Genomic DNA, 14,858 nt, shown 5'->3' with positions numbered 1-14,858 from the left:
GATTTCAGCCGGGGCAGGCTCTGAGAGGCGGACCTCAGCCTGGGCAGGCTCTGGGGAGCTGATTTCAGCCGGGGCAGGCTCTGAGAGGCGGACCTCAGCCGGGACAGGCTCTGAGGAGCCGCGGGAGCCCGTGGGTTGCCGCCCTGCCGTGGGTACGGGGATCCCGCTGCCCAAGAGACCCTGCCCGAAACTTTGTGTGGGCCGGGTCCCCTCCCGAAAGGGAGCAGCCCCTCCCCGGCCGTGCCCGCGGTGGGAGCGCAGCGGGCAGGGCAGGGCAGGGCAGGGCAGCGCCGAGACCCCGAGCCGAAGTCTGTGACACAGCGAGCGACCCTCGGGAAACGGGCTTTAAATCCGGCTGCAGTCGTAAACGAGCTCATCTTTTAAGAAATCTAAAGATTTAGTTATTTAGGACACGTTTTACTCGTGTGCATTTTGTTGCCTGTAAATATAAATCTTTGAAGAGCAAGTTATAAATATTAAAGCCTAAGTGCATAGGGGGAGTGTGTGTATCAAATTTTAGACTAAATTTATTCCAACCCAGTTTGGCACACACAACTCCCGATGCATTCAAGCTTCACTCACACAAATCAGGGAAGTTATTTGGTTTTACAGTGGTAGGTGCCTGTTTCAGAGACTGGTGAATGACTTAACAACAATAATTAGCATATTTATATAACACATTGTTTATACGTGGGGTTTGGATTCTAAGAGGCATTAATATCATTTCCTGAACAGGAGGGATTCCTGGAAGTATGAAGCAATGGTTTGTTTGGCATTTCCCCTCCATTCGAGCTACTTCTGTGGGTGTACTCGGGGTCTCAGATGTGCAATCCTGCCCAGAGAGAGCAGGTGAACCTTGACATGTCTTCAACTCACATCTGGTACCAAACAAAACCAAACTGCTATTAATGACCTTTCTCTTCATTTTTCCCTTTTTAGTTATTTTCTTCCATCTTCCTCTCATCTCTGGAAGCTCCATCAGTACTGGGATAGGCAGCAATTATTCCAATCTCCGTAAGTAATCTCTCTTTTTTTTTTTAAACTGCATTATTGGCACGCTTTGCAGTCATGTAAATGAAGCACACTGACATCAGTCAAAATTGATATCATTTTGGCACTCACTAGTGAAACAAATGTGGCTAAAAATTACTTCCAGTCATTGAAATAAAACAATTCCTGACATTTGACTTCCTTCTGCTCTCCTTTTTATGACTGCCTGTGTAGTCATTACATGAAGGTTTTTTGGAAAGGAAATACAGCATTATAGGAGCCAATTATCCTCGTGTCACTGGTCCTATTTTGGCAGAAAACCACGTGCATGCAGAGAAGCAGGGCAGCATGTCCAGTGTCTTGGATGGAAGAATGCATAATGAGAAAAATACACTCAACAATTAAACCCACCAAGAGTCCTCTTGGAGCGAGGGCTGCAGCTCAAGAAAAGCTGTGCTGGAATGTTATAATTGGAGTGTGACTTTGTAACACTGTTCATGCCCATCATGGCTGAGAAATTGTACAATTAAAGGCGCAGTTTAAAGGAAGGAGAGACAAGTTTCCTTAATTTACTTTGGAATGTACATGGAGGAACACAAAGTCAGACAGCTACAGTAAATCAGAGACTAGAAATCATACCCATTTTAACGTTTGCTGTCACAACCTATCGGGACAGCAAACTTGGAGAAATTATTCGTAGTCAGAACCAACTTTTGTCCACAGTAGGGATTTTTAGGATCTATCCCTAAAATAACTTTGAGAGCAGAGTTGGGTTGGTTAAGGTGAAGACAATGCAAAACCAAGTAAATGCCAAGTGCTGTCTTTCAGATTGCCTGGTAGTCCCTTAAACTCCAAGAAACCACATTAAGCTGGGCTTAAGAGCAACTCCAAAATTCATAGCTGCTACCTAATAAATGCTCAACTGGCATCACCCAAGTCACAGAAAATACGTAATAGCAGTACAAAAATGTGGACATTGGTATAGGTGCATTGGCAGTCTCCTCATTTGTTAGTGAGCTCTCTGTGGGCTTGGCAAGAAAATCCCTGTGGTGTGCTGGTGTTGTTACAGGTCAATATTGCAAAAAGAATGCTGAGATTATTTTTGCCCCAGAAATGCTGGGCTTACATAATGCACAAAGTGATGTTTCCCAGCACTTCATTGCAGCACAGCTTTGTATTGCATGGGGTTTAGATCAGCAGAGTTCTGTAATAGAACAAGTGCAGCAAACAGTTCAGAGGAGTCTGAGGGTTGCTCTCATTTCTACACAGGCACCTACAAAATTAAGTGGTTTAGACCACAGTTTTCCTTTGGCCTTAACTGAGTCCAGCTCAGCCAGGCCTGACTCTCTGGCCCTCTCAACAAGGGCTCTCAGCTTTAATTCCTGTAATGCCTAGGCTCTGAAATGTTCCACTGACAGGAACAGGTAATATTAACACAGTACCAGGTGGGCATGAGCCAGAAATGAAACCATGGCTCATAGGATGATTTTACAGAAAATGTGGAGAGAGTTATCCCAGGTTGTTTGGAGGTACCACAGGAAGGAGACTCCAGAGTGGCCTTCACAGAACTCACACAGGCCAGGTACCAGACCTGTTTGCTATCTGAACACTGAATTTCCTAAGCAAGGGCAAAGGGCTGCAGGAGCAGGACTGCAGCTCTGCCCATACAGAGTCAGCTGTGCCTGGAGAATCCTGTTCTAGTCCAGGAAAAAGGGGGAAAGTCACACAAGCAAAGTCCACATAGGAGAATACTCAGGGCTGGAGCCCAGTGACTTCAACCACACAGAATCAAGGTGGGCTGACAAGGTCAGTGTTTAACTGAACTTTCTAGTCAGAAACAGAGTTTGACTTTCTTGCTTTAGATGTTTCTTTCTGAGAGAACTATTGGATTTTCTTTGCAAAGTGTTTCTAGGTTTTAGTCAGTTGTATTTGGATGGTTGGTTGGTTTTCAGAATAAAAAGTAAGATTTATCTCTAGAAAATAATGAATATAAATTATTAATCAGCAGTTATGAACCTCAGCCAGTCAGTGTTTCAAAGGCTTAAATGAAGGGATCCAAAAACTGTCAGAGAAATAAAAAAGAAGGAAAATGGTTCTGTGCAAACTACCTTCCCTTTCTGCATGTGCCTGCCTCCTCCACCTCCCCAGCACTTCTGAGATTTATCTCTGAGGAGATTGGTTGTAGACACAAGTAAAAGCAAAGAAGCCAACTGATTATCAATCAATTATTCAGATCACCAATACATATGTGGTATTATAAAAAGATAGTTATTTATTATATATATAGCTATTTAGTGACTCTATAGTTATGTATTCAAATGTTACCTATTTATGGTGGTCCCATTTAACTACATCCCTGCTTTTATATCTAAGAGCACAAGGAATGCCCAGAGATATGTAAAATGTTCATTTGTATGCATAAATGACAAAAACCAAAGCTGTAAAACATACAGACAGCATTTACAAATCCAGCACTACAATTCCTGTCTTAGAATCTTTAGAGAGTCTACAGACTTCTCCTAACTAAACAGAACTCTCTCACCAAATCAAGAAGGAACAGAAGCATTCCTACTGTGGCTCTCTGCACACAAAAACACACCTAAGACAGGCACAGACACCTCCCACAAGGGAAAAGTGCAGAAAATCCTTATCCTGGAATCAGTAGAGCCACCTTGGAGGTTGTCCCTCAGCATCTGGCTCAGGGACAGCAAAAGAGCACAGCTGGCTGCCAGCTGTGCTGCCACTGACTTCAGCACTGAGAGCTGCACTCCGAGACCTCAGGATGACAGTGAAAGGATGAATAAACTTCTACTCATAGACAAGGAAATCTCTGTGCCCAGCAAGAATAAAATGCTCTCTGCACTGCTGAAGACTTGTGACTGCAGCTCCTAATGGCAAATCCTGTTTTTTTCCCACTCCAAACTCAGCCAGTTTGGTGCAGTTGTCTGATGCACAAACACAATTCCCAATGATGGGGAGTACAACATCAGCAGGAGCATAACTGCACATACCCTGGCCTGGGTGGAGCACAGTGCCTCAGTCCAAACCAGGGAACAGACTGGGAGGTTTGGGACCTGTGCAAGCAGCTTCAGGAGTTCTCCTGGCTGTCACAGATCTGAGACATGTGGAAAGACAGAAGATTGCTTCCAGCTTTGGTGGGAGCTGCTGGCCTGGAGGGCTACAGGATGCCAGGAGTTTAAGAGAGAGCCTGACAGATCTGCAGCAAGACTTGTGCACAGCACAGCAGGACATCCCCTTGCACTTGTGGGATGCCTTAAGAAGTGTCAGTGATCGAAGCACCAACATCCACCACTCATTATCAGTGTGTCTGTGAAAAATGCCAGATACCACATAGGTCTGTGGTGCCAGACAGTGAGGAACATGCACTGCAGTCACCTCCTCTTAAATGCACAGCAAAATTTAATCCCCAGAATAATCTGCTCTTTTCTTCCTTCACTCTATTTCTTCTCCAAGTGTGGATATTTTTATGAAGGTGCTGAAGAAGTTCCCATCTCCTTTTCCTTAAGGGCATACCCCATATCTCCCTCCAGTTTTCCACATTGCACTTCATGTTATAATGACTCCAGCTGTGCAGGAGGGAAGAACACTCAAATACCTCCAGAACCACATCTTGGAATCCTTTGATCATTTCCCCTACTAATTGCCAGCATCTTTCTGCCATCAATTTACTTTATGATGGCTTGAAATCATCTGCTACATGAAGAATAATTTCTTCACCTTTTAATTTATTAGGCTGGAATCTGCACTGGGAAGGGATCCATTTCTCTCCAAGCCTGACAGTTTCTCATCCTCCTGTATGAGGATGTAGGCTGACAACTCCAAGTCATTCATTTCCATTGTTCCAACTGACTTAATGCTTTCATTTCAAACAGCTTCTCCCAGCTCACACTTGTCCACTCAAAATAATAGATTAGGAAATAATAGATGCATAGTTGCCATGCACCTGCATTGCAAACACACAAGTCTAGTCCAAACCTGCTCCTTTGCAAATAAATAGAATTATCTTCAGTTTTTGGAGAGGATCTCATCAAGCTGCTACAAGCAGCACTATCAAGAAATCTCTCAGAGGAGAGTAGGGGGAGGTTTGGTTTAGTGCCTGTTTGAGCTGTGTGTTCAGGCACATACCCAGCTACCTTTGTGCAGAGCATCTCTCCAGGAGAGGTGGACTCCTCCTAAAGCTTCCTTACAGTCTCTGTCCTCAGATGCTTTGAAGTCTTGGCCTCCAGCTGGGAGCTGGCAGAAGCAATTCAGCTGGCTTTGACAGCATTTCTGCAAATGGGGATTTTAGTTCCAAGACTTAATACATTTCTTACTGTAGCTTCCTGAAATACCTCCATCTTTTTTATTTTTTGACATTACATGACACAGGGAAGCCTACAGTCCTCAAGAACCTGTGTGAAGATAATTCACTAAAGGATATTCCAGCCAAAGCCCCATGATCACTGCCTACTCTTAATGCAAATAGTTATTTTATGACACTTTGTTTCTGTGGGTTCTTTAATGCTAAGTTTCTTCATTTTTAATTGCTCTTTTTAGCTGCGAGCATGTTAATCCCTCTGTTCTATCTTTAAAATGAGGATTTGTCTTTCAGCAATTGTTTTTTCCTTCATTGACAAGTAATCTTTATTAGTTTTAAGCTTTAAGAAAAGCATCTCTGTAAGTATCTGATCTTTACAGGTTTTCAGCATCCTAGCTTCATTTTGATTTAGCTGCAAAATTGCTACAAGATTACTTCTGCTTAAAAGCTCCAACTAAAACTGTTGCTTAATCACTCCAGGTTCTGTACAAAACAGCTGGCCTTGTCCTTTCAGATGACAGGTATCTAGAAAACACAAAAGGTGGGCAGAGGAAAATAAGACTGTCAGGAAAGATAATTGTTTGAAATTACACAGGAAGTTAAGGAGAAAGCCTGGCTCTCCTGACTGCTGGGCTGGTGTTTGTCCATTACCTGGCACTGACTCTTGCTAACAAGAGAGGAATTCTCAGAATTGAATTACCACTTATGAGGACCTGTAATGTTTTTTTTATGGTTAGATGACAAATGCAGGTGGTCTTCATTCCATTCCATTCCAGTGGGGAAGGGATTTCTACAGCAAGGCCTCAGGCTTTAAAGAGATGAGCTTTACAAAAGAGATCCCAGATCCTCTCAGGGAGAGAGTAATTGGGAGCTCTTTAGTCCCAGTTGGAAGACCAGTTCTTACTAGGACTCCCTCATATTGAATTTTGCTTCTAATCCACACTTTAACATCCCTTCTTAGTAGCAGAAATCAGTATTTTGGTTATTTCCAAGCTAAACTACTGAGGTACAGACTGGCTGTTTTCACTCTCCAGACACACCCAGCACACAAGTCCTTGGCCCAAACAATTGGCAAGAGGTACCAGGCCTTATTAAAGAAGTTGGTCACAGAAAGCCCAGCACAGAAAACCAGAGTTGCTAGATATTTGCAAACAAGGTTTCCTTGTTGTCACCTCAATTTATTGCCCTGAAACTTGCTCCAAGGGCAGTGGTTACACAGGGAAGCACAGGATCCTCACTCCCTGGGCAGCAGAGAAAGAGTCAAGTGCTGCCTTGACCAGGAAATAAAAGCTCTGAGAGGTAAATTAACTGGGGGTTATTTTATTTTATGTATTGTATTGTATTGTATTGTATTGTATTGTATTGTATTGTAAGATAAATTGCTGCTTTATTGCAGCAGCCATGTTGACAAGTAGCCCAATAATATCAAGTCACTGGATATTGTAACTCCAACTCTGCCCTAGAGACACACCCAGAGAGGAATGTGAATCCAAAGTGATTTCTGGTTTGGCCTGGAACTTGGGGCCGAGGAAGGAACACACACTCTACAAAAAGGAGCAAAAAGGATTTGGAGTGATTTTTGTGTATCATCTGAAGAGTAAATCAAACTGCACTAATGATCACTCTCCTCACAGTAAACACATTTGTGGAATCAGATGTTCCTTTAGAAAGAATGTGGGGCATTCACTGGTAGACTGGAAGTTCCAATGCATCCTGCTGGGTGCTCTGGCTGTACAGCACATCTCTGAGCAGCAATCCCAGCCAGAAATGCCCAGGTGTTTAGGGAGAGCACAAAATCAGAATATCACAAATACTTTTTAACTAGAAAATTTTATAAAATACTTTCCTTTTAGAACAGTATAATCCTAAATGGAAACATGAGTGGAAACTGCACTTTTGCCACTTGATCCTATTAATCATTCTGAAAGATATCAAAAAACCTGATAGCTAAAAATAGAAAAAAAATCCTTAAATTCAGAGCTGTATTTCTGTGCTTCTGATTAAAAACAAAACAAATTAAAAAAAAATCACTTTTCTACTGAATGAAGCAAGCTGTAAATTGGAAATTTTCCTAAAGTTGGAGACATAAGATCTCCAGCTCTTCAGGAGAGCTGCAGCATCCATAGAGGTAAAAACAACAACTTTTTTCCCAGATTTTCAAATGATGATTCAGCCAAGGACAACATGGTAAAATGCAGGGATAAAGGTGGTATCGAGCTACTGTAGAAGTACAGAAATGACATCCCGTGTCTGTCCTCTGGTTTAAGGTTATTGTACATTTCTGTAGTTGAAATCAATGCAAAATTACTGAGGAACTGGTGGGCGTAAGAAGCCACCAGAGATAAAAGAATTGTCTTCCTTATATTGTGTTTGGCACAGGTTTCTGTGTCATGCTCCTCTAGACAGATCCAGAGCATTAAACATCAACCCAGCCTGGGCCATGAGTGGTTCACTCATTATCACTCAGTGGCTGAGGTGACAGCTGGGTCCCCACTCCAAAAGAGACACAATTCAGGGGTCATGTGGCTTAAAATAATGGTATTACTGACACAGGAAAATTAGCTGCAAACTATTACCTTTTATTACCATATTTTAATATTAATGCAGATTAGTTTTCAACTTGTGGGTCAGTTTTTTGCATCACATTTATATAACACTGCCTCTTTGGCTGATTTTGACATGGCCATTTTGATGTTCTACCAGTTTCCATTTGCTAAATCCATCAAACATGTGCTAGTTTAGAATCCAAACTCTGCACCCCATTGCATGGCCCTCTCTGATGGGAACAGGTGAAGAACCAGAAAGGGCTTCTCTGAGAGTGGCTTCTTAGCTCCCTGTCATCCATAGGAAAAATGGGTTTCAAATGAATTTTAGTTTTAAACTGTGCTTTGAAGACAAAATATCTTGTGGCAGCCTGTACTGGGACAGAAGCATCACCTTGGGAAGGAATGCATCTTTTCACCAGTGAAACAGTCAGTCTCAAAAGAATTTTCATTGCAGAGAACTGAAAGCTCATTATTTGCTCGGTCAGTTTGTGATGCCTCTGTCCCTGCCTGCTGGCTGTGCCTCACTCTCTTCCTCAAAAGAACAGAGATTTATTTTTAGTCTTCATTGTTTTGGGGACTATTTTATAGCTCCTTTTGAGAACAGATGTGAGATTGGTATCATCTGGATTCACAAAATCCATAATTTGCACTTGCTGCAGCTTGGATAGGTTTGCACACCCATTTTTTTACCCATCATTGTACCCCACTGCTTCTCAGTCCAAAGGAAGCTGGATCTGCCCATGTAATGTTTTACAGTTTACAATCTGAATGTTTTTCCCTGAGGATAACAAAACATCACTGTGAGTTTCTGGTGTTCTCATAAAGGCCAAATCCCAAAGTGACTTCCCCAGTTCCACAACAGCTGGCAGAACACAAAGCACAGCATTATCTCATGGGAGATGAGGTGATTGGCTTAGAGTGACCTCAAAGTGGAGCCAGTAAAGTGGTGAAAGGTGAAATTGGAATTTTATATTGCAGGAACTTTCAATAGAGAATTTTCATGTGTCCAAAAAGTGGTGACATCACCACCAGAGGTAGAGAATTGTGTTGAACTGGTAAAAACAGGCACAGTGAACAAGATACAAAAGGGTGTAAACTGGAGCAAGTTCATAGAGGTTTAGAATAATTAGGGCAACTTTGAACTAGATTAGGAATTAAATAGATTTATGGAAGATATGAGATATTACCAGGACCAATTACTCCAGTAAACTTCCTAGTAATTTTTTCACTTTGCATAATTTTCCTGTTTGACATTTGTTGGACTGTGCAACAAAGTCAGTCAGCAAAGACAGTCCAACAGCAAAAAAAGTTGTTCCCATTTACACAAGGACTGCCCTTAGCACCCTGAAATATTATTGCTTAGCTGCTGCTTCTAGCATTTTTTTAACTCTATAAAAACCCCAAACAAAACAAAACAAAAAAACAATGTCCCCAGAAATAAACAAACAGAACAACCCACAGAATTCCATGCCATTTTACCTAAATTGCCTTAGATGCCTGCCAGAAATGCAGAGGCTGTTTGGGAGGTGCACCACGATGCTCTGAAGGAACACAAAGATCCTGGAGGTGGCAGAGCTGCCAGGCACAGGGCCCAGGCTGAGATTTGCTGTGGCAATGTGATGTCAGTGCTGGTGATGTTTATGGACTGGGGACACTGCCATCCTCCTCTGGAGCAGCTGTGCAGGAGGGGAAATCAGCAGCAATTACCCAAATTCTGCAGGGTTTTGCAGCTGTAAAGGGTGACAAAAGGTTCCAAATTAAAACTACTGGAGAGCTGACAAACCTCACATAGCAGCAGTGCCAACCTGCAGCTCTGGGCCTGTGTGCTCCAGAGCTTGTGCTCTTCAAGCTGGGCCTGAACCTTGGTTTGCCTCTGGAATGTTTTAGATAGCTCACATAAAGTGGCCTGGATACAACCTGAATTCATAATACTCTGGTGAAAATTAAAGCTGATTTCCAAAGAATCTTTCTGTACAAAGTTCTTCCTTGCCAAACTTAAAAATATTTAATTTGGTCATTAATGAACTATTTTCTGTCTTGGTTTACTTCTCTTTCTCTTTATTGGAGGGCTCTACGTGTATGAGTGCACACTCAGATGCCTTTGTCAGACAATTATTTACTTTTATGTACCATCAAAACAAAATCACTTTCAAGAGGTCTTCTGGTGAGATGGGAAAAAAATCCAAAAATAATATATTCTTTGAACAATGTAGGACGTTTTTACCTCTTTTTTCCTGGAGAATTTTCTGACTTCCTGATCTCCATAATTTTGTTTGTTCCTTATAGTATGTTAATAGATTTGTAACCAAAGAAACTGGAATATATTTACATGACAAGTTATTTTTTCAATTATTTGCTCAGTGGTTTAGATGGTTGAGTGGGACACTGAAATTCCGTGGGATATTTTGTATTGTCAAGTGCAAAACACACAAGAAAACCATGAATACTTCCTTTCACAGAGATGCCCCAATTCCTTTTTAAACTTTGTGTCATGCAGCTGCTGTTTGAATGTTGATGGATGTGAGAAGCCAAACTGCTGCTGCTGCAGGCAAACCCTCAGAGCTTTTGGCTGGGAAGGGGTGGCCTTGCTCAGATGTGACAAGTGACACGAGTCCCACCCACACTCCCATTTCTCACGCAAATATATTTTGTACAGGTGAATATTAGCATGACCTGAAACTGCTTTTCTGGCTGTTACCAACTCTCCTTTGAGAGGAGGAAATGTCTGTTTATTGCTGTCTGTGTGCATAAAGATAAAAGGAACCCCAGTGCACTATCAAAGGACAAGAGAAAATTACTTTTCCCCCTCTCTAGGCAGAAAGGAGTGATTCAGTTTTCCACTCAGGCCCCCAAAATCAATAGCAGCCCTTGGACACATTTTCAGTCATTTACCTGAGGGGCCAGTAAAACATTTGGTGTCAGGCAGACCCTACTGTGTAGGATTTCATGTCTCTGCAAACCAGCCCTGAGTTTATGTCTCCATAGACTTTATTAAGAGTATTGAAAAAATCCTTCCCCACTCTATCAGACTCAGTTCCACCCTCAATTGTCTCAGACTATTGTCTTAATTGTCCAACTGGAAAGGGACCGTGGCAGAGTTAGACTTTCACCTAAGGGGGTCCTAACCCAGTCCTTCATGTTTATGCAAGATAACAGCTCTCTTTTTTTCCCCATTTAATCATTTTATGTTGTTCAGCTGGGGCAATGATGCATTGTTCTGGTTGGATGTTCAAGCATGTCAGGCAGACAGAAGGCTCAGAGACACCACAGCCCTGTGATTTCTCTGGTGTGCTTTACCTGGACCTTATCTGGCTCAAACCCAAGTTAAATTCCAGGAACAACAGGACAGGAAGTATTTATTTCAGTCTGAGACCCTTTTCAGGTCTGACAAAGCAGAGAGTGCTTTCATCCATTCGGTCTTTCAAAAGCAGCAAGATTGACTTTCAGAAGGAATTGCTTGTTACACAATCATTTATTGTTTCTCCTGCTTTCAGAAGAACTGAGCCTTCTGCTGAGTGAAAAAGAACCACTGTGGTGATAGATCTCTCACACTGGCTGTGCTGTCACTAGAAGGGGACTGGCAGAGTCCACATGTCCTTGAAACTCTGCTCAAGTGAGCTACCCTTCACTTTCCTGAATCATGCCCCCACATTCTGTAAATGTGAATCCATCTGTTCACCAACTCAGTGTCTGCAGCAATAGGCTGCTCTGAACAATAGGTTTCATCTGGTTTTGCTGTTGCAAGGACATGGATATTTAGAGGCTTATTTATTCATCTGTCTAAATCATTTGTACTGGATGCTGAGTTCAAGGACAATGTGTGGTTCAGGCAGCAGTGGAAATGGAAGATGTGATCAAGCTCAGAGTGCATTAAGCTAATGTATTATGAAAGCTTCTGCTCTGAAATGCCTCCTCCCTGAGGAGGGAGAAGAAAAATGCCTAAGAAAGGCAGTTACCTTTGCCAGAAACAATTAGGCACAGGCAGCTCTGCTCTGGCTGGGCCTCTGCATCTGGAAGTGGAATGGGAATAACCAAACCACCTCACAGCTCATTCAAGTAATGCTTGGCCAAGGGAGAGGGAAGAATTCCTGCCAGGTCAGAGATACCCAGTGTATTTAAAGGAGTCATGGGGTACTTTTTGTACAGAGTACAGACAATTTTAGCCATTTGTTTTAAAACCAGATTTGTTGCAAAGGAGTTGAAGGAGGTGTTGGAAGATCTCTGATGAGCACAAGGATGCTGCAGTCTCAGCAGCTGCTGTTTACAAGCAAACTTGGAGATGTAACCACCTCAGCTTCTTCAGTTCCTGCCTTGTTGTGTTTACACGTTAATGTCAAGCTACAGTTTTAACACTGAACCCTTCCTTTTGGCATACCCACTTGGTGACTAGCAACATCTAAGAGACAAACTACTTTTAGACCTCTATTCTACACTATACAAATAGCACTGATCACATGCTGTCACTAATTAGAAGATGCTAACTTGGAGACTTATGGATTTCAGTTCCCATGACATTTTACACAGAAGAACATGGCCACAATTGTGCAGAAGGATCAGATGTTACAATGGCAGAGTGGACTGTAAACACACTTCAGGTGAAAGTAACCCAAAAAATGAGATACTGCACCCCCATCCTGAAATGGGCATGAGATATGTGGAGGAAAAATGCAAAGTAAAACCCTCTGGACATGCAGAGTGTGGGCAGCAGGCCCTCACCACCATCCCTGCTCAGCACCACCCATTCCCAGGCTGCCCAGAGCAGTTCCAGCCCCATACAACACTGACAATAGAGCAGCATCTGGGTCAGATCCATGGAGCACAAAAGATTATGACTTTATCTTGAGAATTCTTAAGGTTTACACTTAATGTGCATGGGAGGAACATAAGGCCTGAATTTAGGCAAGGTCTCAGGTTTACACTCTGAATTCATAACCTAATCAGCAAAGATTACAACCAAGATATGGGGTTGTGATTTTTCCTTTGAGAAAACATTGGGTGTGGCTGTGGAAGGTTTAATGGGAACACGCCAGTTTGGATGATCTTGCATTTTGCCAGTCCCAAGATAACCTTTAATCAATTTACATTACACATAAGAATGTGTTATTTTCTGCCCTTCTATAAAGGTGTGCATAAAGTAGTGACTGGCAACAATCTTCTTAATATATGTAAATATATTTTTTTCTAAATGCAAAGCTGTCACTTCAGTGCTAATAAAAAGCTACAGGAACGACAGCTGCCAAAATAAGAGACAAGTACTCTCCTGTTTGCTCTGAACACATTACAGTCATTAAGAGCTCCAAACCAACAGAGCATTTGCAATAGTTACAGGAGTGCACAGAACTCAGAAACTGCCTGGAGGAAAATTCATTATTTGTCAGTGCAAGGACTGATGATCTTCAGTCTTCACACACTGACTGTTCACAAGGGACCCTGGGAGCAGTGTCACCCCACAGACACACAAACACTCCAGCCAAGGATGCTGCCAAAGCAGCTGTGCAACAGCTGGCAGCACAGCAGCAGCCACAGCAGAGCTCCCCAGGAGGATGGACTGGCCCCTGGTGCAGCATTCCCCCAGTGCCAGCCTGGCCAGAGCAGCCCTGCTGCCCAGGAATGCAGCACGGAGCCAGACACAATCCAAAGGCTGCCAGGCAGATTTCCATAGGAGTTGTGACCACGGCAGGAAGTCATCAATGAACATGTGGCTAAATCAGCACATGAAAAAGTCAACTGGTGTATAAAACCCCAACCTTTGTGACTAATTTTTTCCCCATTTAACCCATTTAACATTATGTAAGGTATATAATTATATCATAATATATCAGGGATGAGTATATCTCAATATATATCATCTGTATATATCTGTATATTTATTACTTTTCCTCCTATCTGTGTGCAGGGTAGAGGACTCCACTTGAATCATTCACTGTTCTTATTTCTGATTTTCTGGTTTTGTAATACTGACATCTAAACATTTAGCCCATAGGGTAGAAAACACCTGGGTTCCTTCAGAATAGATTCGGTATTTGGTATATTTGATATACCTGTTTCATCCTCACATATTTTAGGGCATTTAGGACTTCCTGGCAGGATCCAAACACCTTGTGTTCCCCTCTGAAGGCAACAGTCATTTAAAGAACTACATCCTTGAGCCATAAAGCATGAATTAAAATACCTGACTTTTACATGTTAATCATTATTCTTTCTCATCTTAGATTTGTTACATTTACTTTACAGTTATTGGTATCTCGATTCAGAAATTTAATTTTCTTTTTATTTTGGCCAACAAAAACTTCATCTACTTCATATGAAACCCATAAATAATAAAAACCAGGTAGCAAGAAGGGAGTATAATTCCCTTATAGCATGTTTTTGTGTTAAATTATAATGAATAGATACCTTTAAAGCTTGTGTCAGTCATATCACCCATTATTTGTGTGTCCTTGGATAATTTCTCACACTGCTTAAGGACACTGATTAAACTTGCAAATAGATCTATCACCTAAGACTGTTGTTTATTTATTTTGAGGTTTTCAGAGACGTGGGGATTGTCATCCTTTTTTAATTGAAAAGGATTTTATACAGGTAAAAGCAGGAATAGATGATAGGTAGATAGATAGATAACATTATGTAAGGTATATGATAGATAGACACATACTAAGATAGATAGATACATACATTCATACATACATACATACATACATACATAGATGAAATTTACTTTCATATTATTACTTCAACAACCTAAAAATCTTTGGATAAATGTCTTTAAGTGACTTTAAACTTGTTTTTTAACAGGCAAGTGCAGCAGTCTATAAAGTTACAGCTATCAGACTGTCAGAACTAAAACCCTACATCCATCATCTCCCCACATTTGTTTAGAGGCCACACCTGTATCCCCCACACTCACACACACAGATTCCCAGTGGAAATTGGAAACCTTCTGCTGAAGAGCTGTTTCTTCAAGGACAAAAAGTGACACACTATTTTCTGAATCCCAGAGCTGG

General features: G+C 41.8%; 1 protein-coding gene across 1 annotated transcript in view; it reads left to right on the top strand.

The window, feature by feature from the left end:
* The first annotated feature begins 463 nt into the window (after positions 1-463).
* Positions 464-14,858, top strand: part of LOC107209957 (protein BEAN1-like) — a 48,984-nt gene continuing 34,589 nt past the window's right edge. The window contains exons 1-2 of the mRNA XM_015640175.3: positions 464-849; positions 940-1,014. Of these exons, the coding sequence (XP_015495661.1) occupies positions 753-849; positions 940-1,014 (172 nt within the window). The 5' untranslated portion in view covers positions 464-752. The remainder of the gene's footprint in view (positions 850-939; positions 1,015-14,858) is intronic.

The sequence above is a fragment of the Parus major genome, chromosome 11 (assembly GCF_001522545.3).
Source record: "Parus major isolate Abel chromosome 11, Parus_major1.1, whole genome shotgun sequence".
NCBI classification, from domain to species: Eukaryota; Metazoa; Chordata; class Aves; order Passeriformes; family Paridae; genus Parus; species Parus major.
This window is presented reverse-complemented; position numbering and strand designations above follow the sequence as displayed.